Source organism: Nannobrachium achirus, assembly GCF_963921795.1.
Source record: "Nannobrachium achirus genome assembly, chromosome: 14".
NCBI classification, from domain to species: domain Eukaryota; kingdom Metazoa; phylum Chordata; class Actinopteri; order Myctophiformes; family Myctophidae; genus Nannobrachium; species Nannobrachium achirus.
In genome coordinates, this window is record NC_137821.1 from 16,722,825 (window position 1) to 16,749,066 (window position 26,242).

Sequence of the window (26,242 nt, forward strand, 5' to 3'; positions counted from 1 at the left end):
TCGAAATATGATTGGTTAGTCAAACTGACATTCCACACCAAGGCTTGTATACGCTTGTATGTGACTGAAATGGCCGAGGGACTTCTGGAATACTTACGTATGAGGCTATTCTGCCCAGTGACTCAGTAGAAAAAATCTCTGATTGGCTGTTATTTTCCCCAGCACAAAAACACTCCCAATGCACAGAACTCGGGGCAGAAACAACTACAATGAGTATGGCGAGCGAAACAGTGCAGTTTAACAGATTACCAACCAAAACAATTTTAATTAATTTAAATACAAATTTAAATAAATAAAATTAATTAAAAAAAGTTATTATTAAAATATTATTTTCTTTCTTCTGAGGATCCCTGGGGCTTCTCTGAATACCTTGAAGGTCCTGAAAATTCGCCACTAGTGCCTACACTTTAAGGGCAGGGCTCTACACAGAGTATCTCTCTCACACACACACAGTAGAAAGAATTGATGTGGTCCATGGTGTGTTGTTTTCAATAAGCAGCACGTGAAATATCCGTGCTGTGTGTCCGTCAGTATGTTTGCACAAAACAACGAGTTACTGTAGGCCATGGGTGTTCAACTGGCGGCAAGTTAGGAAAAAAAATGAAGCAGGGACCCCCACAACCTTTCCAGAGATTCCATGTAGTTTCATCGTTGGACAGCACAATCATCAGTGTATTTTGGATTCGTGTCAATTTGTGTTTTCAGATATTTAACCACTTGAACCGTCAATACTTAATAAACGTAACCTTTCACTCTGTATTTAGTCTGCTCTTTTTCCCCTCTACACCAAACCTCTTTGCCGAAAATAGCTAATGTGAGCTTGTAGATCTGCTATTTTTGGCTAAAGTTCTCAGAATATGGACACCAGGGTTCAAGTGGTTAATATAAAAAAGAAGGAGAAAAAAAAAACGTTGTCACTCAAAGGTTTGGAGGATCCCCCAAGGGGTCCCGGACCCCCTGTCGAAGACCTCTGCATTGGAGTAACTAGGCTGAGAGTGACTGAATGTGCACGCCCCTCGCCCTAGCGCTGCGGTGGCGCCGTCCTCGGCGCTGCACTCGGCGCTGCACTCGGCCTCTGTTCCCCGGTGTTTCCTCCGATATTGAAGCGGTGAAAGCCGCTGTCCCGTGCATCTCCGTGCTGTGATTGGTTGGCTTTCTCTGTCCTGTACATGTCCCGTACATGTCCAGTCCAGAATGAAGAATTGAGGATTGGCCAAGCTTCACATGACAATTTGGCTCTCCAGACAAAATCATTCATTCATTCAGAACTAGAACTAAAGCACATAGAAAGTATAGATCTAGAACACAATGTATAGATCTAGAACACATAAAATACAAATTCATTGCTTAACTTCGAACCGAGGTTCGATTTTTTGTTTTACGGTCAATGGGTTTGACGCTCTGACATCACGCTCTGACGTCACCGTGATGTCAGGGGAACCACACTAACAGAATCCCTTTTATGCCCATGTATGGAGATCCCTGGTGTCATCAATATTAAGACCATAACTAGCAGGACTTCATATGGGAATGCCCATATATGGAGGCCACATCTCCCACAAACCACACTAACAGAATCCATATACAGTATAAGACAGCCCATATCTGTGTGGCTGGTTCAACAGACAGGGATCTCCATGTATGGGCATAAAAGGATTGAATGTATGATGATGTCAGATGTAATAGGACTTTCACATAACAAATAACTGAGTAAGCATGTTTGGGCTCTCACAGCATATCTCCATATACAGTACATGGATCTCCATATATGGGTACCAGTTCTCCATATATGGGTAACTGGTCCGATATACTAACTATACATCACTGGACAGATGACCAAGACATTGCGCGACCTCGCCCTTTAGTGCGAGTCCCCTTGTCGCCCTGAGGTGTCTTTCTATTAATACTAACATTTTACTGTTAGACATCTAAATTTCCTTAGTTGTTGCCATGATAACGATCGGTTAATGTTTCCATTTGGCTAAAATAGATGTTTAAAGGGAGTGAATGTAAGTGATATACAAGATAAGTGTTAACTCATCCTCTGCCAAAAAAAATACCCCTTTGTACCCCTTCCCTGCCATGCCCGAGGAACCCGAAGATTTAATACGCTTTAATTTAAAAAAAATGTTTTATCGAGGCGGAACTAAAATAGGCCGGAACTAATGCTCCGTGATCGGTTTCTACACGGACACATTATTGAGCAGACCAGTTAACATTGAGACCGTAAACCGGAAGCTGATGGTCCGTCCTCTATTTTGGCCCGTTGGCTTTCTGTGTAAACACGGCAGCTTACAGACGGAGAACTTATGGATCAATTGTTTTATTTTGTATCGTATCGAATCGGCAGTGCAAAGAATCGATTGTATCATTACCTACTTGTGCATTGTATTTAGCATTTTTAAGAAGAAAAAATTAAAAGGAGGGGTTTAATTACTTTTCCTTTCCATATAGCTACACTGGTCTATCGATAAATGTGTGTAATCTCTGGGTTCATGTCAAGGTGCAGGTTTGTCAATATACAATGTCCATGTATTTGGCAAATAATCACGCTGTTTACTTATTTATATCCATATTAAATACATGTTTCCCTTAAAAACCTGCACTATCCACACCTTTCACACAGATTTAATTTCTTTGCTAAATAGTTACTATATCGATTTTAAATAATTAAATCGAATCGTATCGTATCGCCATGAATGAACCAATATCGTCCATGTATCGTATCGTCAACCATGTATCGTGATATGTATCGAATCGCTATTAAAATGTATCGTTACACCCCTACATAGCAGTGTTCGATCACGCACGATGGGAACTGGATTAGCGGCCGCTTTAACAGGTAGGAGAAGCCAGCAGTGAAAGACATAGAAAAAACTTCGGGCTCCTCGGCTGTTAACTACGAATGAGTTAAATGGCTTTATATTCAGATATAAATCATTTCTGTTGAGTTGTTCAGTACCAGGGGTGTACCCGCCTCTACCAACTTTACAACAGAAAAGACACTGTCAGCATTGTTCGGGATACACATTTTACATAAGACAATAAAATTGAAGCTGATAAATTATGTTTGTGGGTTTCTGTCTCCTGACAATGAAAAGGTATTTTGTTTACAAAAGAGCTGGACAGTAGTCGACCAAAGTTTGCTCCAGAATAGGAACGCTAGTGTTCTTGTGGTTAGATGCTTTGTATGCAACAGATGAATAAGGCCCTTCTGCCTCTCCTCATCAATCCTCTACTCGTTTCTGCCACCTCTCTTCTAATCATCTCTCTCTCATCTCTCTCTCCATCCATCCTCTTCATCTATCCCTCCCCCTCCCAGGCGGCACCGGCACCCCACCAGCGACGCTGGCCGGCCCCAAGGACCCGTCCAAGCCGCGCTCGCTGCGCTTCACGTGGTCCATGAAGACCACGTCGTCGATGGAGCCCGCCGAGATGATGCGCGAGATCCGCAAGGTGCTGGACTCCAACAGCTGCGAGTACGAGCTGCGTGAGCGCTACATGCTGCTGTGCGTGTCGGGCAGCCCGGCGCGCGACGACTTCGTGCAGTGGGAGATGGAGGTGTGCAAGCTGCCGCGCCTGTCGCTCAACGGCGTGCGCTTCAAGCGCATCTCCGGCACGTCCATCGCCTTCAAGAACATCGCGTCCAAGATCGCCAACGAGCTGAAGCTGTGAGCCCCCCCGGAGCGACACAGAGGGAAGATGGCAGAGGGAGAGAGAGAGAGAGAGAGAGAGACGGGGTAGGCAGGAGGGGTTCATGGGGAGGATGGTGGTGGTTGCATTTAGTTTGTAGAGGTTTGAGCGGCGCTGAAAGCCCAGTGGCAGTGATGCTGGGGCGGCTGTATCGGGTAGGATTTGGGGGGGCGGTTGGGGAATGAATGTCATAGACACGCAGGCGAGGTGCATCGTGAGATTTTTGGGGGGGGGGTCATTTTGGAAAGTGTCAATGACATCTAAAAGATTTTGAAGTAGAGCTGTCGGCCACAAGAGACTGTTTTGTCCAAAAAGAAAGACATAAAAAGGTTTATTTCATTCGACTTCCCAGAGGACAGTAGATAAGAGACTTTTTCTTCTGTCTCTCTCTCTCTCTCTCACTTGGTTTCCTTGAGGTTCTACACAGGAACAACAACAACAGGGTTCTTTTGTTTCCGGGTTCTGTCCGAGTTCTGCTTTAGGTGTTCCTCCCAGGGAACCGTTCACGTTTTCTCTGCATGTCGATGATGATTCTCCACTCTGTTCCACCAGGAGTGCTCACTTTGATCACTCTCCTGCTATTTATTCTGTTTTCTAAGCACGGTTCACACAACCACCACAACAAAACGGTCCGGACGAGAATGCAGGAAAATAATAGGGAGGAGTGTTGGTTTGAGGATGGAAAGATGAGAGTAAGAGAGAGAGAGAGAGAAGCAAATGACTGACTGGAAATCTAAGTTGTGTGTTTTCAAGATTTCCCAGGAATTAAAGTCCCTTGTTCTTTGGAATTCTGGAACAGGTAGAAAGTTGAACAGAGTTGAACTCCACCTTTGTCTTTAAACAATTCTCACAATCTCAGTGGACTCTCATTGAGCCAAGACTGTGGACACACACACACTTTTCTTTCTCTCTGTCACACACACACACAGACTGTACAGTATGTGATCTGGACAGACAACGTTGATGAAAGGACGCTCCCAACCCGACTCCCAATGGACTTCTTTGAAATCGTTCCCCCCTCAAACCCAAACCACCCACACAGTCTCCCCGACACCCTCAGCCCCCGTGTGTACACACACACACACACACACACACACACACACTCCTCTCCCTCTAACGTGTGAACTGAATGCCGCGGGCCCACCACAGACCTTTACATCGCCTCTTGGAGTGTTTGTTGGAATTCCACGTGCGACCACCCCCCTCCTCCGGACCCCCTCCACCTCACCAAGTCCCGTGCCAACTGGGCTCGGAACGCCATGGCCGGACCGAAACCTCTCTAGTCTGAAGCTTTTGATCGGTCTCTCTCTCTTTCTCTCTCTGATTTTTTTCTTTATTTAATTCTTGTCTTTTCCTCTTTTAATGCAGGTTGCTTTAACGAGAAAAGAGAAGAGAAAAAAAAGAGTTGTGCACTGGAAAAGATGTGGGTGGGGGCGGGTTGTCAAGGATTTTATGTTGCCTTTTCTCTGAAGTACAAATGAAAGTTGGCATCCCTGTGGTGTTGCAAATTTAGTTTTCCTTGATTTTTTTTGGGGGGGGGGTGGTTTAGTCACCACCACACGAGACAACTCTTAACCACTTAAACCCTATATACTTCCTTGTACGTCAAATAGCGATAATAACAGCCAATCTACGAGCGCGACAGACTCCTCGGGGAACTTAATAGATCTGCCATTTTTTCGCAGAACGTTTCGCCTATTTATGACCTGCCCAGAACGCCAGGGTTCACATGGTTAACTTGTGTCACGAATGGAAACCATTGATGTTTATTTTGTAATGTTTGTTATGGCTCTGGGTGACATTGCACCTTCCTTCACAAAATGTCCACCCTGGCGCTTGGAACCGACAATGTCCCCCACTTGACCTCTTTCTATTCTCCCCCCCCCCCACTCCCCCCCCCCCCCCCCCGTCTCTCTCTCTCTCTCTCTCTCTACCCATCTTTCTCTTTATTTTCCTCAAATCTAATCATCTGTGCTCTCCAATCCCCCCCCCTCTCTCTCTCTGTCTCTCACTACATGTTTCCAAAGAGTTAAAATAATAATAAAAAAGACACACCAAGCTTATCTATTTAGAGAAAACAAACAAAAAGAATAAATGGAGAAAAACAAAGCGGATCACTGGAAAAAAACAAACGAGAAAAAACGGTGAATAATTTTCTCTTTCACTTCTATTTTGATTTGATGATATTCTATTTTTGTGTCGTTGAGACCTTTTGTTTTTTTTTTGGGGGGGGGGGGGGGGGGGGGGGGGGTTTGTACAGGTTGTGGTCAGGTATGGTCAGGGGTGGTGCGTCTGATATCATTGCTGCCTTTTCAGTGTAGTGCAACTCTCTCTCACACACACACACACACGCACACCACTTAATGTATTGGAAAGGGCACTCACACTTAACACACGCACACAGCAGTGACCCCAACGGCACATATCCGCTGATGTCGACAAAGAAAGGTGGAGGTAGTGGGTGGGTGTTGGCAAAATGACTACTGCTTGTTCTACTTTTAGCCATTTGGGGGCGCTGTACACAAGTAGTTTCTTTTATTTTCTTATTTTACTTTTTTAATTGTCATCTATTTTTTTTATTTTTTTTTTATTTTCTCCTCCTCAGCCTTAACTTGTCACCGGTCCAGAATGACTTGAAGTGGAATGGAGAGAGAGGAGATAGGAGGGGAGGGTAGAGGGATGCTAGGTGAAGTGCAGAGAGAGGGGAAGAGGGGGTGTTTAGATACCCTGCCATCGCGCACACTTCCCAAGGACAAAGCCAAACTCCACGTCCTTGGAGGCCCAGTGTGTGCGTCTCAGTGAATGTCCCCACAATGTCTCACATTTTCCTTCTCTCTGACGTCTCTGTCCCCCTTCCCTCCCGTGTGTCTGTGCACATTACAGGTTAAAAGAAATAAGACGGGGAAAGATGGGTTAACACACATTTATACTTAGTCGCAGGATGGCGACGCCCAACAGAAACGGTCGATCTACAAGCTCAGTGTCGCCAAAACGCAACGCGGTGTGAGCTTGTAGATCGTCTTTTTTCCGGTGCGTACAACGGAGCATACTGTAACTTTGGCATTAGAGTATCCTTCTTACAAACAAACAAGAAAAGACAAGACAACAGCGGCTTCTCGGGTCTCCCAGACTCACAGACAGGGGTTCAAGACCCGTCCCGAATTGTCACGCACCCAGGTGTGGACAATAACTTTCTGCAGGGACAGACGGCTCTCTGGATTGTAGCGGAGCAGATTGGAAATGAGGGGGTCGACGAGGCACGATGGGTCACTAATGTCCCCTCAACAGGTGTAGCTAACTTAACATTTTACTTTCCCTTTCTCTCTTTCACAGTGACACACCCGTTGTCTCTTTTTTTCACGTTTTTAATACGTCACACAATTTGCGATTCTTTTTTTTTTTTAAGTTGATCATTGTATTACGGTGCTGGGTATTGGATTCTAATTATTATTCTGCCTGTTGCTGTTTTTGTTTTATTATCATTCTTCTCTTTCAGGATTGATTTTATTTGATGTTTCGTTTTACATTGCTGTAATTTACATTGATTTTAAATGTGGTTTGTTTTTTGTTTTTTTGAGCAAACTGTAACTTTAGTGGTGGGAACTTGGGGGCTGGGAGGGCTGATCGACTCCTGACAAATGTATTATTTGTTTGTTTTTTGTGCAAAGACGAAATGATGAAAAATTACAATGATAGTAATAAAAACAATGATATTAAAAAATTAAGCTGGTTGCATTTAAAACCAGTGTAACAAATGGGTTGTGTTGAATTGTGTTTTTTATTGATTTGATCAGCACCAGTTTTTAATCTGAAACCTATTATTTTTTGTATTTTTTTTTCATGTTCGCCTGGCTGCATAAAACACGTCTGGATGATGAGACTCAAAATTGGGAAAGTCACCCGTTGAGTTCTTCAGACCGCCGCAATTCTCTCTACAACCTCCAATGATGTAACTTTGCTGAGTGCCGAAAATAACATCTCAGCTATTTTCGGCACACAATGAAGTATAATTTGGGCTCAAAGGCGCGTCACAAATCTTTGGTGTAGGTCAGTGGTTTTCAACCAGTGTTCCGGGGACCACCCGTGGTCCTTGAGGGGGTTCCAGGTGGTCCCAAGCTAAATGATGGACAGTTGGTAACCAAATTGGACCCTTAAGAATCTTTAACTCTTCAGCAATAAGATGAGGGTGGGTGTTGTAAACATTTGACCTCTCTGAGTTATTAGTACGCTTTGCAATTACGTGGATCATTGTGTTGCCTACTGTACATGTTTGACAGTGACATGTCAAACGTGTACAGTGATGCTTCAAAGTCTGTGAACCAACCTATATCCTTAGAAGTATTTGCATAGTTTATTGAGGGAAATAATCCATTGCATACTGTATATGTGAGCGGCAAAAGTGTGAGTGTGATTCTTTGCTTTCCTTTTAGCATCTGTTGTCTCTTGTCCAGCCACTACTGCACCTACATATTTCCGGTGACTGTTGATCAATGCTGCACCGATCATCTTGGAGGGATCTCAGCCTATTCCTCTGCAGGACAGTTTCAACTCTGGGATGTTGGTGGGTTTCCTCACATGAATTGCTCACATCTTCAGGTCCTTCCATAGCATTTCTGTTGGTTCAGGACTTTGACTTGGCCTTTCCAAAACATTAATTTGATTCTTTGTTCCATCGGGGATGGTGTGGTGGACATGCTAAAGTCGCAATGAATATTCGGTTGTATGGTATAGTGTTACTGAACCCATCCTCTTGTCTGGTGTTTGGTGTCAACAGGTATGTATGCTTGTACATGCATAAATCAGTCTTTTTATACTGCATGCTTGGATAACTGCCTTTTGTTCTAGCTTTGCTTTGATATGACGTGTTGGGCATATTGTGTGTTGGAAGCAAAAGTTGTCCTGCCCACATTTGTTTACTCATGTCCTGAGTTGTATAGATCAGTAAGTAGGTCACAACATCAAAATGTATTGTTCTACAGCATGGTGAGCCCTGGTAGTTGTGTTCTCCCTTTATAGGTTCACATGGACGTACAGTAGTATAAGACGTTTACCTGCTGCTGTTTTGCTCCTGGTTGGTTTTGTTTGTTGTCATTTTCCTGCCAGTAGCCTATTGCCACTCACAGATGTTCTAAAACTCTGGTTGTCAACATGGGATACAGAGACCACCTGGAGTTGAGTTACCGGTCTGTAAGTAAGCCCTTCCAAGCCATGAGGCCTATAGAAACAGGAGCCCATCTCCTGTTTCTGTAGTGTGAGGCAGCTTGATGTACAAGTACACCCCCTGGACATGACTAGTATATGTCACAGGGACTTACCCCAATCCAGCCCCTAATGCTGAGTGCCAAGCAGGGAGGCACTGGGTCTCATTTTTTTTTGGTATGACCCGGCCGGGCGGCAGACACTAACCACATACAAGGCCAATGAGCTGTTTCAAGATATACACCTATAGATATACACCTACAGACACCTAGGATTTTATAGCGTACATTAGGGTCCCAGAGTTCCAAAACTGTGTCAAATAGGGATCTGTCTTTTTTAACTGTCTGGGGGATCCTTGAAATGAATCGGGTTTAATCACTGTTCTGCAGGACACACTTTGAAGCACCACAGTATCACTATTTGAGCCATACAAACCGAACCCTGTGATTCAGAGGCATCTCTGTGTATCCATCCCTTGGCTTCAGGGATGTCGCAACAAATTCTGGGCCCTGGGTACAAGGATGCAGGCTTTAGTGCTTTTACTATTGAAAAATAGCAGATATACAAGCTCACAGCACTGCACCGAGTGCCGCGCTGCGAGCTTGTAGATCTTCTAAATTTGTGCAAGTCTTTGAATATTTCAACTCTTTTTGAAAAAACTGTTTCTATGTCAGTGGTCCTCAAACCTTTTCATACGAAGGACCCCCAAAATGATATGTATTTGGCCACGGACCCCCATCTCAAAATATTTAGTTCCAGGGACTCCCCAGAAGCAAAATTTGAGTTACAAATGTTCGCTTAAAAAATACATATATTCAAAGACAAATTTTCACGACTTTTCAAAAAAATAGCAGATCTACAAGCTTGTAAATCTGCCATTTTGCCAATAAGGTATAAAATTATTAAGGTCCCCTTCACCGTGGGCCCGCCCCTTGTGACGCCCCTCCCTGCTTGGCTTGAGCATAATGGAGGCTGCAGAAGAGGTTCTTGTGAACCAGTCTGGTATAGCTTGGCTTAGATCATTTCAGTTACCTCTTTGAGTGCTGAGTCTCGAAAACACAGCATCCCCAGATGTCCTTGAGCGCTGCTGAACATCGGTGCCTCGGTGCAGTCGCAGTGCACCTTCTCAGCTGTCTGTCTGACTTGTGGAAATCCATACAAATAACCTTCATCAATCACACATCGCCAGGCACTTTGTGACTTCCTGCTCTTGTATTAATTTGAAATGTATACATTTTTGTCAGCAATATGACAAAATCCTACTCCCAGAAAGATTCCAGCCATTACATTGTTTTGCCATTTTCCCAATAACCTTCATAATGCTTTGAGTTGTGACAACCTCCGAGTATGACACCAACTTAGTATGCAGTCTAGCTGCATTTAAAAAGCTGTTGAATGGACATTTTAGAGATCTAGAAATCATGATTATCAGAATATAGAGCTTGACCCTTTAACCTTAACAGTAACCCTTTTGTTTGAATACCAGAAAACACGCCCTAAAACAAACTCGACCCAAACTCGTTTCCCAACGGGTCTGTGGCCTTAAGCTAGATGCAGATTAGACTAAAATCAAATCTGTGCTTCTGGGGGTCCCTGGAACAAAAAGGTTTGCGATAGGGGTCCATCCGTGGAACAAAATATTTTGAGATGGGGGTCCACGGCCAAAAACACATTTTGGGGGTCCTTAACCACTGATAGGCACATTCTACAAATGTCTTCTAAATCATAACAATTTTCTGAAAGAAAAAAAACTTATGTTGCCATCAGTGTTTCGCAAACTTTGTCATGTGAAGGACCCCCAGAATGATATGTATTTGGCCAAGGACCCCCATCACAAAATATTTTGTTCCAGGGACCCCTGATTTTAGTCTATTCTGCATCTAGCTTAAGGCCAGATTCTTTTCTGGGTATTTTCCTCCTGTATAGAAAGTCGATGGGAGCCCAACTATTTGGCCGCTGTGGCGACCCCGAAGGTCGTCGGCTCGGGCGCCCTAGCTAAATCGTTAGAGCAAGCCCTGGGCTACATCTGTGTAAAATTTTGTGCTTGTAGACTGATTTGCACAAAATGAGTAGCGTCTCCCCTTAAGGCCCTGCACTACACCAAGTTGCTTTATGAAGCACCACTCATCCATACTGGAGTTATTTTGCTCAAGGCCACACGGGGGCGACATAAGTCACAAGTGCTACCCTACCAATGACAATGAAACAACCAGATTGTATGTTTGTGGCTCTTGCTGGATTTTGAGTAAAATAACAACCCTGTTTGGTCTTTTCTTTATTTAAAAAAAGAAATCAAAACCAATAAAAATGAAATTAAACAAATAAGCAATTTCCACAATGTAAACAACTTGTGATGTACGGTATACACAGTTTTTGAAGGAAAATATTCAACCAACGGTAACTTCCAAGCACAGTCAAGTCAATCCACTTTAAAGCCACACTTAGTGATGGGACGTCACTGACACTGACTCCAGGTCAGCTCCAATTTACACAATATTCCTGTCGTGACCCCATCAGATTCACATTAACAGCAGTACCGAACTGAGACCAGTTTACCACAATGAATTCCTTACATTAATATAGAGATAAGTTCTCATTGTGATCCTAGATCAGTAATATTGTTAGGACAGTGATGACGAGCAACATTTGGCTACAATAGACGAATGTTGCAAGGATTGGCAAATGACCAAACTAAATCATAGTTGCACGACTGCATTGCTCACTGGAAATCCGTTACTTCGGCAGCGAGCGACGCAGTCTAGACAAAGTATAAATTAAACTAGAAGTCCATCTGCATCAATTAAGTTGCCTTGGTATCACCACTGCAAGGCAAATTCAGGCAGGACATGCCTGAAATACAAGCACTGGACATAAATCAGAAATTCTTCTCGTTTTTCTTCAAAAGGAAGAAACAGCGCTGACTGGCATCAGAACTCATTCTGAGAAGCATTAACATGACAAGCCACTTCACTGGCTAAATAAATACAATGGGCTAATGCAGCTGGAGCAGCCTCTTTTCAAATTGTGTATTTTAGAGATCAATTAAATCCATAAATCAGTTAATCAATTGCATCAATCAGTTAATCAATAATTAAATGGAATGCTTCAGGGCCAACCTTCCTAGAGGACACAATCATACCAAAGAACCAACACCATTATTCTTGCCATGGATTTGTTCCATTTTTACTGCAGCTGAAAGATACATTGTCTACCTCTACCGCCTGGAAATCCAGTCAAATGCATGGTGACATGTCAGAAACACCATATCAGGAAGTATCTGTACGAGAGGGATGCGGTCTCATTTTAAAGCCATAACAGACATTGGTAAAGCACTTTACCTTTTTAATTCAGGCGCAAACAAACCAAATTAGGAGAAAACTAATTATCAACCATGAGTATCAGCTGGTATGAAGCCTGTAATTAAGGTGAAGAAATCAAATGCAATCAAGAAAGATGAGACCCAAGTACTAATAATTTCCTTTGTATCCTAAATGAGCTACTTTACTTGGGTCTGCAATAAGTCATGATGATTCAGCTGAGCTGGGAATGAGCCTGAATGCCAGCAGAGGTTCAGGCCAGGGCTGAGGGTGGAATCTTCCTGAACATTTAGGGAGGTGTGCATATATTACAAGTAAAAATGTGCTGACAAACTAAATAAATGTCCTTAAGCTCTAGATACAGCGCAGAGCTTCATGTACCGCTACAGGGAGGGACAATTGAAACTTCCAGTGACCACAACCTGTGTGAAATGTCTGTGTGAGAAAGGTAAACAGTCAAGTATGTTAAGGTATGTTCTCTGTAGCGTGCCATCAATAATAATAATAATAATAAAGTATGCACTATCTAGACGTAATACAATAACTACCTGCCTAACGAAGGCTCATATTAACAAACGTAGTAAAAAAAGGAAAATAAAATAAAAACATCACTCCAATAATAGTAATAACACATGGCACAGAGAGAAGGGTGGATTCTCCCCCTCTCCTCTTGTCCATCTTATCTTCTTGCCCAACTCTTAACCAATCCCCTGTTCATACAGTAGTTACACAAACCTTAGCTAGTTAAGAGAATCTAACTGCAATAAAGGAACGTAATCGTGAAAAGAATAAAGAGAAAATAAATAAAGAGTCAAAAATCATACAACCATACGAGGCAAAATCCAGAGCATTCATTTAACTTATTTAAGTATGGATTGCAACCACTGCACCAGAGATAAGTGAGCTAATTTCTTGTTCAAATGTATCCACTGCTCTTTGGGGAACCCAGTTTAAAGCAAAGGAAATGAGAACCAATCTAACCGCTGGAGGACCAGGGGGTTTGGTTCCGACTAGTTAACCACTAGGAGGGGCATGGCTGGGCAAATAACCACAAATAAACCCATTTTTTATAACCAATTATCGATGTGATCTTGATCATGTGTAGGTTAAGTGAATAATGCCCCCCTCCTCCCAAAAGACAATAATTCAAATGGATTCTTTATAATTGACTAAATAAATTAGACTAATTGACCACTTAATTAAACCCTTGGTTTCATTATAAAAAATAAATCGTGCGCTAATCGTAATAAGGGCAAAAGTTTGAAATAATTGTGATATTGGTTCAGACTTGGGCATAATTTCTTTCTTTCCATTTCGCGTATTGTTTGTTATTCCTGAAGGCTCTGTGTGGATTCTACCAACTTCATACCTGCCAAGCGGAACCTGTGCGTGTGTGTTTGTTCCACTGCACTCCTCCGCATTCCAGATGTTCTGCAGTTGCCATGGAGATGAACAAGGTGTGGGGTTGGGGTGCATCGTTGTCATGGCATCCTTCATCGCCTTGACGATCCAGTGTGGCGTCGGCGCAACGGCGTGTTCGTTTTTCAAGAGGCCGGGAGTCAGTGCACAGGTACTGTTGGTTCTCAAGTTCCTAGCCGTGTGTGTGTGTGTGTGTGTGTGTGTGTGTGTGTGTGTGTGTGTGTGTGTGTGTGTGTGTGGGGTAACTACTGAGCTGTGCTGCAAAATACTCCGTGTTAATTTAATTACAAGTCTAATATTGGATCCTTACGGTGAGTATAAACTCTGAGCTAAATATTCACTGAGGATTTTGCAGCAGAGTGTGTGGATTTGGAGGTAGGTGTCTGTTTGTACAGCAAAAGAGACGTTTTTTGGGGTTTAAATCAGGCGGTTCGACCCAAAGCCTGAATTATGAGAAACAACCGGGCTGCTTAGAAGGACTTAAAAGGTTTACGTAGTACCTGGGGAATGACAAGAAAGGAGTGTGTGTGTGTGTGTGTGTGTGTGTGTGTGTATGTACAGGTTTATATGCATGCTGCTGTGAATTTACACATACATATGCATGCATGGATGTGTCCCTTTTGTTTTATAATGTGTGCGCGCATGTGGGTGTGTCTGTGCGTGTGTCAGTGGGAGTTGGGCTGCTCCACTTTAAGCCCCACCAGGGACGGGGGAGGTACTTTGCTGGCAGCAGGAGCAGTAGAGGAGGAGGAGGAGGAGGAGGTGGTGGAGTTGTTTGGGGGAGACGCCCGGAGGCTGGAGGAGCTCCCTCCTGCCCCCTGCTGGCCAGAGGAAGAAGCGGAGGAGGAGGAAGAAGAAGAAGAAGCGGAGGAGGAGGAGGAGGTGGTGGTGACGGAGGGCCGGATCAGCGGAGGCGGCGGATGGTTGTGGGGCGGCCGGCTGTGGACGGGCCGCGTCTGGAGCGGGGGCGGCTGCCGCAGGAGGCTGGGCGGAGCCGAGGGAGGCGCCGGGCGCAGCAGCGGAGGCGGCTGGGAGAGGGAGGGAGGAGTCAGCGCCGAGGAGGAGGGAGGCGGGGAGGAGGAGCCGCTGTGGTTGCCGTTGGAGGAGTGGTTGTCGTCGCCGCCACCGGGGGAGTCCTCCATCTTGACCTGAGGAGGAGGAGGAGGAGGAACACAACTTAGATTAGATGGAGACTAAAGCCTCGATCAGAGTCTGCGGTGAAGAGCTATCCACCGCAAATTTGAGGTTGAAAGCTTTCCACCTCAAGTCAGAAAATAAGTGAAAGCTATCATAGTCAGTCACGGTGAAGTCCTTTTCACCGTGACTGACTGGTCCAGGTCGACCAATCAGTGAACGGGGTGAAGAGCCTATCTGTCTGATAGTAAAAACAAAGAAAGCTCTTCACCGCGAGGAATGACGTAACGTTGTAGTTTCATGACTCAAAAAGACTACACCGCGGTGGATAGCCTTCCACCGCGGAGCCGACTCTGATCGAGGCTTTAGATGGAGATCAGTGTTTGTAAGCCTGCAAACACATGCTCACAACCTCCACCTGCAGAGGGCGCTTTAACCACATGAAGCCAATTTATGTTGTAAAATCAATGTTAATTTAACTCTGAGAGTGTACAAATGGAACCAAATGGTCCATTTGGTTCCATTTGTACACTCTCTGAGTTACATAGCCATAAGGGTCTATATGGTTCCTAACTATCATTTAGCTGGGGACTCCCTCAAGGACCCCTGGACCCCACTTTGAGAACCACCGGCCTAGTGTTCCTATTCTGGGCATTTCATAATAGGCTGCCATTCTCAAAAAATAGTTGTGAGCTTGTAGATCGGCTATTTTCGGAGAAGCGATTTGCTGTGTAGGGTAAACGGGAAGGGACCAAGTACAGACCCCTGGGGACCAGAGCCCCTGGTTGTCCCTGGTTAGATTCCAGGCCAGGCCAGCAATGTCGATGTCACATGTATAGCAATGTCACATGTATAGCAGCTTTCTTCATTGTGTGACAAGTGACAAGTAAAAATTGGACTAGAGCCTTCAACCACAATGTGGAGCAGCAGCTGCAAGTAGACAAGCAAGGCTCTGTGAGGCCTTAGTGATTCAACGAGGCTGACTAGAGCTGAGGACAGGCCTACGTCTGCTGCTGTGGAGGAAGATGGGAGAGAACAGGTGCCTAGGCCTCACACCCCTACAGTGTTTCTCAAACCTTTAAATTTCAAGTTCTCCCCTGACAGGTTCATTTGGTTCCATTTGTACACAGTCAGAGTTACAGACTTGTATGGGTCAATATGTACCCCCTAAATGAACCCACAGAGTCCCTGGAAACCACTTCAAGAACCACTGGGTCAGAAATGGGACCTGAACCCTGCCAGAGTAAAAATTACAGAAGAGATACTTCTCAAAATGTAGGGAGGTGTGCACTCACAACTAAGCTAGTCAATTAAATGTACCTGACAGCCTATGAGTCACAGAGTTCTTTGATTTTGATTTTAGAAACAACTTTACAGGAGAAAGTTATGTTGCTAAAATCACTACCACAGAACAGAGCCACACTGCTGCTGCTGCTGCTGCTGCTGCACTTTATTGAACGATTTGTTCAATAAAGTGCACATTAACGTGCTAATGCTAGGGATAGCTAACAATTGGACAGGGAGGACATGCTGTTATTAGATGCTTGAGGAAGAAATTATATGTGATTGTGATGTTGTTATGATTGATTATATGTGACCTTATTTTCAGTACATTATGTTATTCATCTCTGTGCCTTATGAAACATTACAGATGACATGATGTAAGAGCCAAGATGTCTCTCCTAAGCCTGATAAGTTGAACTATTGTTTATGGTACAGCTTGTCCTTGTAACATGACAGTATAACCATGGTCTGATTCCTTGCTCTAGGCAGAATGACTGCACCACAGGCCTGTGCGTACTCAATGTTTCATCTCCCCTGTTCAGTCATGTACCAGTAAGAGATAAGAGATAAGCGACCGTCACGTCACGTCGCATACACAAACAAGGCAATCGTAGCCAATCAGGGAATATGGGAAATGGGACAGATCCATGTTGATGACATGACTTTAGAGATACTGTACACCGCATGATTTTAGGCCAAAATCTGTAGGAGCAGTGTCCAAAAATGTGTTTAGCAACGATCGGCCTGATGGTGGCACTAGAAGAGGGCCATGTGAGAAATCAGGGCTGGAGGTTGTGATTTGCCTTCCAAGGAGTGTGTGTGCAAATCTTTCATCGATAGGGCAAACTGTGCCAGAGATAAAGTAGGGGCAAAAGTGTGACGTGATGGACCGACAGACAGCCGGTGGAGCTTTTCATAGTAACTTGCGACCTGATGGTTGCAATTAAAGCACAGCCACCACCACCTTAAGTTTAGCCTCTCACACCTTTATTTCATATTATTGATTGATCACGAATTCCACCACAATACTACAGCGTTTAGCTTAAGGCTGATAACTACCCAGTGCAGTGTTTCCTACAAGTTAGACCTCGTCATTCCAGGGGCATTTGTAGACTTCTGACACCTGCACTGATGTTTCTTTACTCTGTGGGCTCCCTCGCTCACTCAGGCTTGAACCTCATCCTCACCTCGTCCTCCTCGGCTCCTGCGTGCGTGGCTCCTCCCAGCTCGTCCGTGCTCCTCCTGTGGTCTCTCTGCTCACGGTTGCTGGCCACCTGCTCGGCCGCCCACTCCCTCAGCACCTCGTCCAGGTTGAAGCGACGCCTGTAGCTCACGAAGAACGAACTGACCTGGATCACAGATGGGGGAGAGAGGTGGTTTTTCAGAGGAGGAAGTTTAAAAGGGGAGGACAGTAGAGAGAGAGATCAGTAGCACTCCAGAGAGGAGACGTGGGACAGAGCGGATGACAAAGGAACGGTCATGCAGTTAAAGTTCTGTCTGAGCTTTGAAAAGAATGACCGTAACCACTTTTGGGCACTGTAGTGATGTCAGTCAGTGATGTCATTTGGGCATTGTTTTAGCATGCGGCTGTTACCATTGTGGCGACACTGTTTAGCATCAGTGATGTCAGCATGCAGACTGACGGCGGACACCGGACGGACAGACATTCGCTAAATGAATAGTTAGATGTAAGTCCCTTTTTCTACAATGTGTCTTAATGGGGGAAGAAAGAATGACATGTCAGAGAAACGGAGACGAATCAAACTGGCCTTTTTTTATGGACAAGGCTTTGATTTTAACAGCGGTGTTTTTTCAAAGTAAGGACATGAGGCAGTACTTTCCGCTATTAAAACATTCACTGTGCAACGGTTCCCATTTCATGTCATGGGTTAGAACCCGATGCTGACGCATTGTCTCTTTCGCCTTCCATCTCTGCTGTGTACCATACAGCAGAAATAACCACCAAGTTTCAAAGAAGAGGAAGAGGACAATCACCTGAGCCGTCGTTTTGGTCCCAATCACCTCAGCGATGGCTACAAAGTCTTTACCATAGCGACGGATGGCTGAAGAGAGGGCAGAGGAGAAGAAGAAAAGAGAGCAGAAACAGCTTACTTAAAGTTGGTTCTCTGCAGACCCAAAATCATTCGATCCATTGTCATTTGATAAAATTGTATTATTTAATTAACGTCGCGATTTGAGTTTTGCAGTACTGTATTCATTCAGCTATTTAAGTCTACAAAATAATGTCTACCAGAGGGAGGGGGGCTCACCCTGCACAGCCAGGAGCTGCTCCTCTGTAGTCCAACGAGAGTTCATCTTCGGGACAGGCTGTGGAGTGATAGAAACGAGAGAGCAGAGTGAAGGCGAGAAAGAGCAGGATGAGACAGAGGTAATAGGAGAGAGATTAAAGTTTAGATTAGAGCAGGGGTTCCCAAACTTTTTTGGCTCAGGGCAACGCTATAAATACTTTTTTCATCCGAGGCACCCCTACATTATATACCAGTAAGACTCCCTAATCGGGAGATAAGCGACCAATCTGTCGGTAGATAATGCCGGTCTTATATAAGGGTCATTTGTGTACGGTGTGATGTCATACTGATGTCAGCAGTGTGATGTCATACTGATGTCAGCAGCTATGTCTCTATATATGGAGTTATATGTTGTTCGTGTCCAAATATTGGGCTTGTGAGGTCAGACTTAGTGAGATTCGTCGGTTATCTCCATATATGGAGGGATGTGTTGGTCATCTCCATATCTGGAGATTCAACCTTCAACGTGTAACTATGGCTACCTAACGACTAGCCACATGACGTGAAGGTGAGTGAGGGTCTTTGTAACAGCCACCCCCAGATTTCCCGTGGAAATCTGTACAATATCGAGAAGGCCCGAACGGAAACTCTTAGTCAACTGGCCACCCCATCAAAGAGTAAAGGGACATCAAGGCCTCTCTCTTGTCAATGGGCTGGTGTCGGCCACCCCGTACGGGTTCTAGTCTGAGGTGATAGCCTGCCACCCCGTTAGTAGGCAGGGGTCCCGACAAGCCAAGGGGTCGATTGCACCAGCTTCCTCCTGCCGCGAAGGGTGCCAGCATGACTCACACCATCCTTCCTAGACGATTTTGACATCTTGTTACTAATCTGTCGGTAGATAATGCCGGTCTTATATAAGGGTCATTTGTGTACGGTGTGATGTCATACTGATGTCAGCAGTGTGATGTCATACTGATGCGGAGATATGAGCAGGGCAAAGGTGTGACGTGTGACGTGTGACCGACCGACGGCCGGTGGAGGTTTTGATACTAAACTGCGACCTGACGGTCGCAATTAACTTTCACTCCCAGCACCTTATATTTATGGCATATTTTAGTGATTATTCTTAGCGCGGAAAAGTTGAGATAGTGGCCATTTTGTTAAGAACTGACTGAAAATAACTTTGTACTTCAAGTTTAAAATGATACTAAAAATGTGTCCAAATGAATTCCAAATATTATCAAATTATCTCGCGGCACCCCAGGGTGCCCCGTCACCCACTTTGAAAACCCCTGGATTAGAGGTTAGATTCGAGAGAGGAAAGAAGTATTGTAGGTTACGGTAAGGTAGATGGCAGAAGAGAGAAGGAAGTGTGAGGGATAAAGACATACAGAGAGTTGAGTGAGAGCGAGGGAGGGAGGAAGGCATGAGAATGCAGGGTAGAAGGAAACCAGTTCTAGGAATGGATTAGGAACATGACCGAAGGAAGAAATGCAGCTGTGGCAGAGAGAGAGAGGTAGAAATGTGTGTCACCTCGGTCGGTTTCAATGAGTCGATGCCTTCGAACAGGCCATGTTTCAAACTGCTGTTGTTCTGCTTGATGCTCTGGACCTGAGAGAGAGGGGGGGACAGGCAGAGTGAGAACTTAAGCGTATATACAGGGGGAGAAGGGCTCCAAGATATTTTCAGAAATGATAGTTCAAGTTAACCACCAAAGCCCTATATACTTTGCATTGTGAGGCGTTGTGAGCTTTTGATTTTATTTTATTCTTTTAAGTGAAGAAATCTGACTAATTTCTAAATTTGCCCACAATATTGACATACAAGTTAACTAACTCCTGCTAAATATGTCAGATACATTTGTACAATTATGACAAGTGTGTCTCACAGACCAACCTGTCTCTTGAGCGACACCAAGTGTGTGTCCAGCTGTCTCACAGACAGCACCCCTGTGTCGTGGGTGGTGGACAGGGCCATGATGTCCTGCGGGTCCAGGTGCATGCCTTTGGGGGGCCGGCGCCGGGCCCTCAGAGGGTGGTGCCGGTACTGGGCCCCGATGCTCTCCTTCTTGATGGGGCCCGAGCGGCCCGCTGGGGGGCCCTTCTCAGGGGCCGCACTGCCTCCGGTAGACTGCTTCACCGCCTGCGTGGAGAGGACAGCCGCACAACACATGCTAGCCTTTCAGTGGTTTAAATATGCAAGCACTGACAAGTGTGTAGCTTTTCTTTTATTCCTCTTTTTTTCTAATAGGGTCTCTCTCACCTCTCTCTTTGTGTCGATCTCAAAGTCGCTGTCACTGCCAGGGTCTCCTCCCTCCTCGATTTCATCATTACTGAGACAGAGAATGTCAGTTCAGTCCATTGTTGCATTACTAGTTTACTCCAACGATGAAAGGAGTACACGCTTGTTCAAAGGTTTCAGATAACTGCTCTAATTCAAATGTTTCAGATAGCCCTCTATAGGCTACACTCCCTATACGGTCCATATTGATCACTAATCCTTATTCCTATTCTAACTTTTAGCAGGAGGCAGAGGTCCTGTCCTGTCCTGTCCTACCTGTCGTCTTTCTCTCTCTTGTTGAGCAGCCTCCTGGCCTGTCTGTCCATGACTGATGTCCTGGTCCGAGTCTTCTTCCAGCTGTAGTAGTACTTCACCAGGCTGGAGATCAGTTTGTCAGGAAGCTACACACGACACACACAGAAGCAGATTGTGGTGAGAGCGCGCAACACAGGGGGCGGGCGCTCAACACAGAGGGAGAAAGCGAGATTAAGCCGCCTCAATTTCTTTTTAAGTTCACATGTCGTATGATTGTGTGTGTGTGTGTGTGTGTGTGTGTGTGTGTGTGTGTGTGTGTGTCTCTCACCATCTGCTGGATGCGGTGGAAGCTCTTTCCATGGAAGCTGAAGGCCTGTTCAAACAGCACCTTGTCCTCCACAGTCCACTCCTCGGGGAAGGGGGTGAAATTTGCCAGGTCAGCCAGTGAACGCTCCACGTCATGCTTGTGCCACAGCAACATGCCCAGGGCCTGGATGGACGAGAGAGGCATTAGTTAGGAGACACATCTGTATTTCTACCACTTTTTGTGGTCACATGTTCAGATACTGGATTCTGATTGGCTAAAAACAGTGGTAAATCAGTCAACAACCTTGAGTTGGCTCATGGACCCCGCCCACTGTTGTGTTGCAGTTGTATAACTAAATAACCTTGCAAGTTACAACTGTGTTTTCTTTCATTTATATGGTAGAAGTGGTAGAAAAGCAATTTACCATTCAAGGGTCGTGGGTTGTTGGCTGATTACCACTGTTTCAGTGGTAAATCAGTGGTAAATCAGCCAACAACCCACTCCCTCCCATGGTAAATGGCTTACTTTTAAAGCGATTGCTTTGGACTCGCAAACATTCATTCAGATGAACATTGGCTTTAGAAATAGGTGACATTAAATGAGATAGAGATGAGTCTTCCATACCTGTTCCATGTTGTAACCATGCTTCTCTTTGGCCATCAGAATGTACTCATCCACTGGGAGGAGGGGGCCAGTACAGATAGAGGACAGAGAGTGTCAGAGGGGGAGAGAATACACACACAGAGAGAGAGAGAGAGAGAGACAGAGACAAAGAGAAACAGAGACAGGATGGGTAGAGAGAGTTATAAAACCAGAATAATTTAATTGCATTTCTATTCTCCAGCCGGTCCATTCAAGGTCAAGTTACTAAGTGCACGACACTGACTGAAAGGTGTGTGTTCTTCTGTGTGTGCGTGTGTACACTTACGCATGGCGTCAGAGACCTGGCTGTCAGGTCGCCACACCAACATACTCCTCTGGTCTTTCTCATTGTAGCGGGCTGGACTGTCTGCTCATAGAGACACACACACACACACCCCCAAAGACTCATTAGTCACATATCTGCTGTACTCTCTCTCTCTCCATCTCTCTCATTCTATCCTCTGATCTGTCCCTACTCCCCGTCCCTACCAATAACTTATTTTCACTGCACCCCCCCCCCCTCCTTAATTTTAAGTAAAACCATTAAATTAAATTAGAAATACAAAACCAACATTAACAGGGTGCCCATGTGCAGGAGTATGAAGTAGCTATAATAGCATCAATATTTCAGACCATGCACAACTTCTCCTTCAGGTGGCCTTCCCACATTCTGAGCTTGCTAGACTAGCCACTGGAGATTAGATCCACTGCTACTATCAGATAAGAGCCTCTCACAATACTGTATATCTGCAATGATAAATACATTTTTAAGTACTAATGTAGCGCCAAAGGTCTCCAGAAAGAGAGGCCATGAAAGAATACTTGCAGCATAAAACAAATTAACCTTACTCATAACGTTCTAATCTTGGATAGGTTCTATGCCAATTCTCCATCACCAAGCTTACATAAAGAGTGTATAAATCTTCAGTTTAATCTCCTGTCCTGAATTTGGCCAATCATAAGTGGTTTAAGAGCAGAAGATCCAATTTCTGGCATATGCGCAGACAATGGGGGTGTTGCATCAGACCAGAATCGTGTTAATGAAAAGTTCAAAGCCTTCTATTCAGAATGATATTCTTCTCACTGCATGTCAATTCTTTTTTTATAAATTAAACATTCCCTCACTCGATTTACATGTCAAACTTGAGGCACTAATTACACAGAAGGAGATCTCTGCTGCCATATGGAGTCAGGGAAAGTTCAAGGCCCTGATGGGTTTTATTCAGACTTTTTAAAATACGTTTTCTCCTCAATTAGCTCCACTTCTGGGTTAGGTTTTTAATGGCTTTTTCAGGTCAGGTGCACGCCCTCCCTCATTTTAACCAAACCTGTATATCATTAATACTTAAAAAGGATAAAGATCCACTCGTGCATATGAACCAATTTAATTATTAAATGTAAAATTCTTGCAAAGATCCTGGCCATATTTAATAATATTAAACATATGTGTGGTTAAATTGCCATCAATTCAGTTAAGTAGTGTCATAATGATGTCCTGTGAAAAACAGCTTATGACAGAACTAGATGCATGCATTGTTTCTATTGAGTCATTAGTGCTTTATTTAACAGAGGTGGTGTTGATTTTACCTCCTTATAAGCCAGCTCAAACAGGTCCCATGTACTCCCCCTTGCATCCTGCTCACCCTACCTTCTCCTCCCTCTCTCCATTCATCCTCCCCTATGTTTGCACCTGCTTATCTGTTTGCTCCCCGTTATCGCTCTCCCTCCCTCCCTCCCTCCTTCTCCATCTCTCCATCCTGACTTACCTGGCTTGAACTCTGGGATCTGGGCCTGGTAGTCTCCTCCCACTCGGATCATACTATCTGAGGTTACGAAAAGAAATAAATAAAGAGAGAGAGAGAGAGCGCTATTAGTGGCAAGATCTGGGATCTTCTGGAAGAAGACAAGGGGTGTACACTAAGGATGAATAATGAAGAAAGGCCCTTGGTAATGAACACAAGGAGAGAGAAAGATGTAGCCAGCCGTAGAGATGGGCATTTATTTTGTAAAAATGTACAGTTGGGAATGTTGGTACTTCTCTGTGGTTACTTGTAGCAAGAGATAACATCTATTCAAATAACGTAGGGCTGGCTCTGGCTGCCAAATTGAAACATTCAGTGAGCCGACATCTCGTATTTTTGTTTCCAATAGACAACCCTGTTGCTAGTGGCACAAGGCACATAATGCACTTCTGACCATTGAATGATTGCTCTGACCAGATGTCATTTTCATAGCTTGGATATCGGAACGTACAAATGTCCCCAACAAGAATAGAAACTCCAGCAGAGAGATCATTCTGTTTTGAAGGGCAGGGGATGGGTTAAGGTTAGTCTGAGAGCCTATGAATGAATTTGACATGAAGAATATTCTCAATCATTGTGTGTGTGTGTGTGTGTGTGTGTGTGTGTGTGTGTGTGTGTGTGTGTGTGTGTGTGTGTGTGTGTGTGTGTGTGTGTGTGTGTGTCCTGCATACCATGAGCATGCTCTTCATCACTGCTCTCCTCCTCGGAGTGTGGCTGGCTGTTGCCATTGGTTATGTTCTTGGCCCTGCTTCTGGACAGGACACCGCCCCCCGAACGCTCCATCACGGAGGGCATGGCTGAAACACAAACACAAACACACACACACACACACACACACACACACACACACACACACACACACACACACACACACACACACACACACACACACACACACACACACACACACACACACACACACACACACACACAGAGAGAGAGAGAGATTAACACAGACAAACAAACCCTTACACGTAAATCAGTGTACGTAATAGGTTATAGCCTTGCAGCATGTAGATCGTCTATTTTCACAATGTTCGCCTCTTGCTTACTTAATATTTGAATTTTGAATGTTTGGTATTAAAGCTTGGTCCTTAAATTGTCACTTTATGAATGTGCAGATACCCTGTATACTGTACACTTATACTGTGTGTTGGTTGGTTTACCATTGAGTGAGGAAAAAAATGACATTAAGCTAATCATCTGGGGACCCCACAAAATAATTTGGGGGTCCCGACCCCAACTTTGAGAACCACTGGGTTATAGGGTATGTTCCCCACTACATGTATCGTTGTCTCCGACTTGCGTGTGATAAGACTTCCTTGTCCATAACTTTTTGGTTGGAATGTTATACTTAAATTTCGATGCCTAGAAAATCTGATTCACCTTAAATATAAAAATGTACACTGCCAACTTGGACACTTTCCCATCATGGAGCCATATTGATTTTTCACACCCATTTCAAATGCTATCAATCCATTCAAAGGGAATTTGTCATGTGTAATAAGAGCCTTGAATGGTGAGAGTAGCTGGCATACTGTCTACCCGGTAGGTGTTTGTCATTATTCTGTGGGTTGATAATGGCTTTTGCTATTTTATCCCAGCTACTGCTATTGAAAACGAAACTTAAGCTCAGTAGGTGTTTTGTCATCATTCTGTGGCCGAAAATGTCACGTTGTTTTAGCGCTGGTTCAAATCTGGGGAGGGGAGAAAAATTATAATAATGACATTATTTAAATGTACTTTTCTCCGTGGCAAATATATGATAAGGTTATATGAATATGGGCATTGTGTATGGCTCAACAGTTTAAAGTTTGTTACAGTTGCTATGGCAACCATAACAACGTGATTTTTTGTTTTGTTTATGTTTCTTTAAATTAATTCCCCTCCAATCCACAAAATGCAGCTTCTGGGTGATTCCCCCACGGGATAAATAAAGGAATCTATCAATCAATCAATCAATCAATCAATCAATCAATCAAACAAGTTTATACAACACAGCTTTTTTTTTTTTTGTAATCTTTTTCAAACTTGTTAGAGTCTGTTTAGACACTTCTCTTAATACATGAAGGAGCATGATAGTCTACTGGTTGAGATGCTTGACCTGCAATCCTTCTACTTTTCCACAGGGCAGAGGTTCAATTCCCAGAAGGGGTTGTGAATGGAACATAATTATTTGAGCACATGGTTTCCACATTCGCTTTTTTTTGCTCAAAGGGGCTTTTCTAAATATATGTTATATAAATATTGGTCCATAATACGGTTTTATATAGGTTTTACACTAAACAACCACTCGGATATTCATGATTATTCTGTCCAAAGAAATCACAATTTACAATATTATCGCGATAATCCTATCCTAACATCCATTATCCTGGGGAGGAACATTAAACATGCTAATTTAATTGTTTTATTGGCTATATAGACTATTCTATATCATCCCTAGCCCATTGGTTCTCAAAGTGGGGTCCGGGGACCCCCAGGGGTCCTTCAGGGAGTTCCAGGGGATCCCCAGCTAAATGATAGTTAGGAACCAAATGGACCCTTATGGGTCTGTAACTCAGAGAGTGTAACTCAGCTAGCCTACACTCTCCGAGTTCAATTAATATTGATTTTACAATAATAAATGGGGTCATAGAGATTAAATGGGGGGTCCGTACC

At 44.2% G+C, this 26,242-nt stretch overlaps 2 protein-coding genes across 12 annotated transcripts in view; one reads left to right on the top strand and one right to left on the bottom strand.

The window, feature by feature from the left end:
* The window catches only part of mark2b (MAP/microtubule affinity-regulating kinase 2b), a 103,993-nt gene extending 96,705 nt beyond the window's left edge, over window positions 1-7,288 (top strand). For all 11 annotated transcript variants that reach the window (XM_080741216.1, XM_080741221.1, XM_080741217.1 and 8 more), the window contains one exon: window positions 3,323-7,288. In XM_080741216.1, the coding sequence (XP_080597342.1) occupies window positions 3,323-3,675 (353 nt within the window). In that variant the 3' untranslated portion in view covers window positions 3,676-7,288. The remainder of the gene's footprint in view (window positions 1-3,322) is intronic.
* Window positions 7,289-14,293: 7,005 nt separating this feature from the next.
* rcor2 (REST corepressor 2) lies at window positions 14,294-24,376 on the bottom strand (the record flags this gene model as incomplete). The annotated part of the gene is made up of 13 exons (XM_080741424.1): window positions 14,294-14,776; window positions 17,234-17,395; window positions 18,042-18,109; window positions 18,317-18,374; window positions 19,829-19,906; window positions 20,192-20,437; window positions 20,558-20,627; window positions 20,852-20,976; window positions 21,159-21,320; window positions 21,762-21,814; window positions 22,066-22,146; window positions 23,546-23,602; window positions 24,253-24,376. The coding sequence occupies 13 exons, from the start codon at window positions 24,374-24,376 to the stop codon at window positions 14,294-14,296; spliced, it is 1,767 nt and encodes a 588-aa protein (XP_080597550.1).
* Between the last annotated feature and the right edge of the window lie 1,866 nt (window positions 24,377-26,242).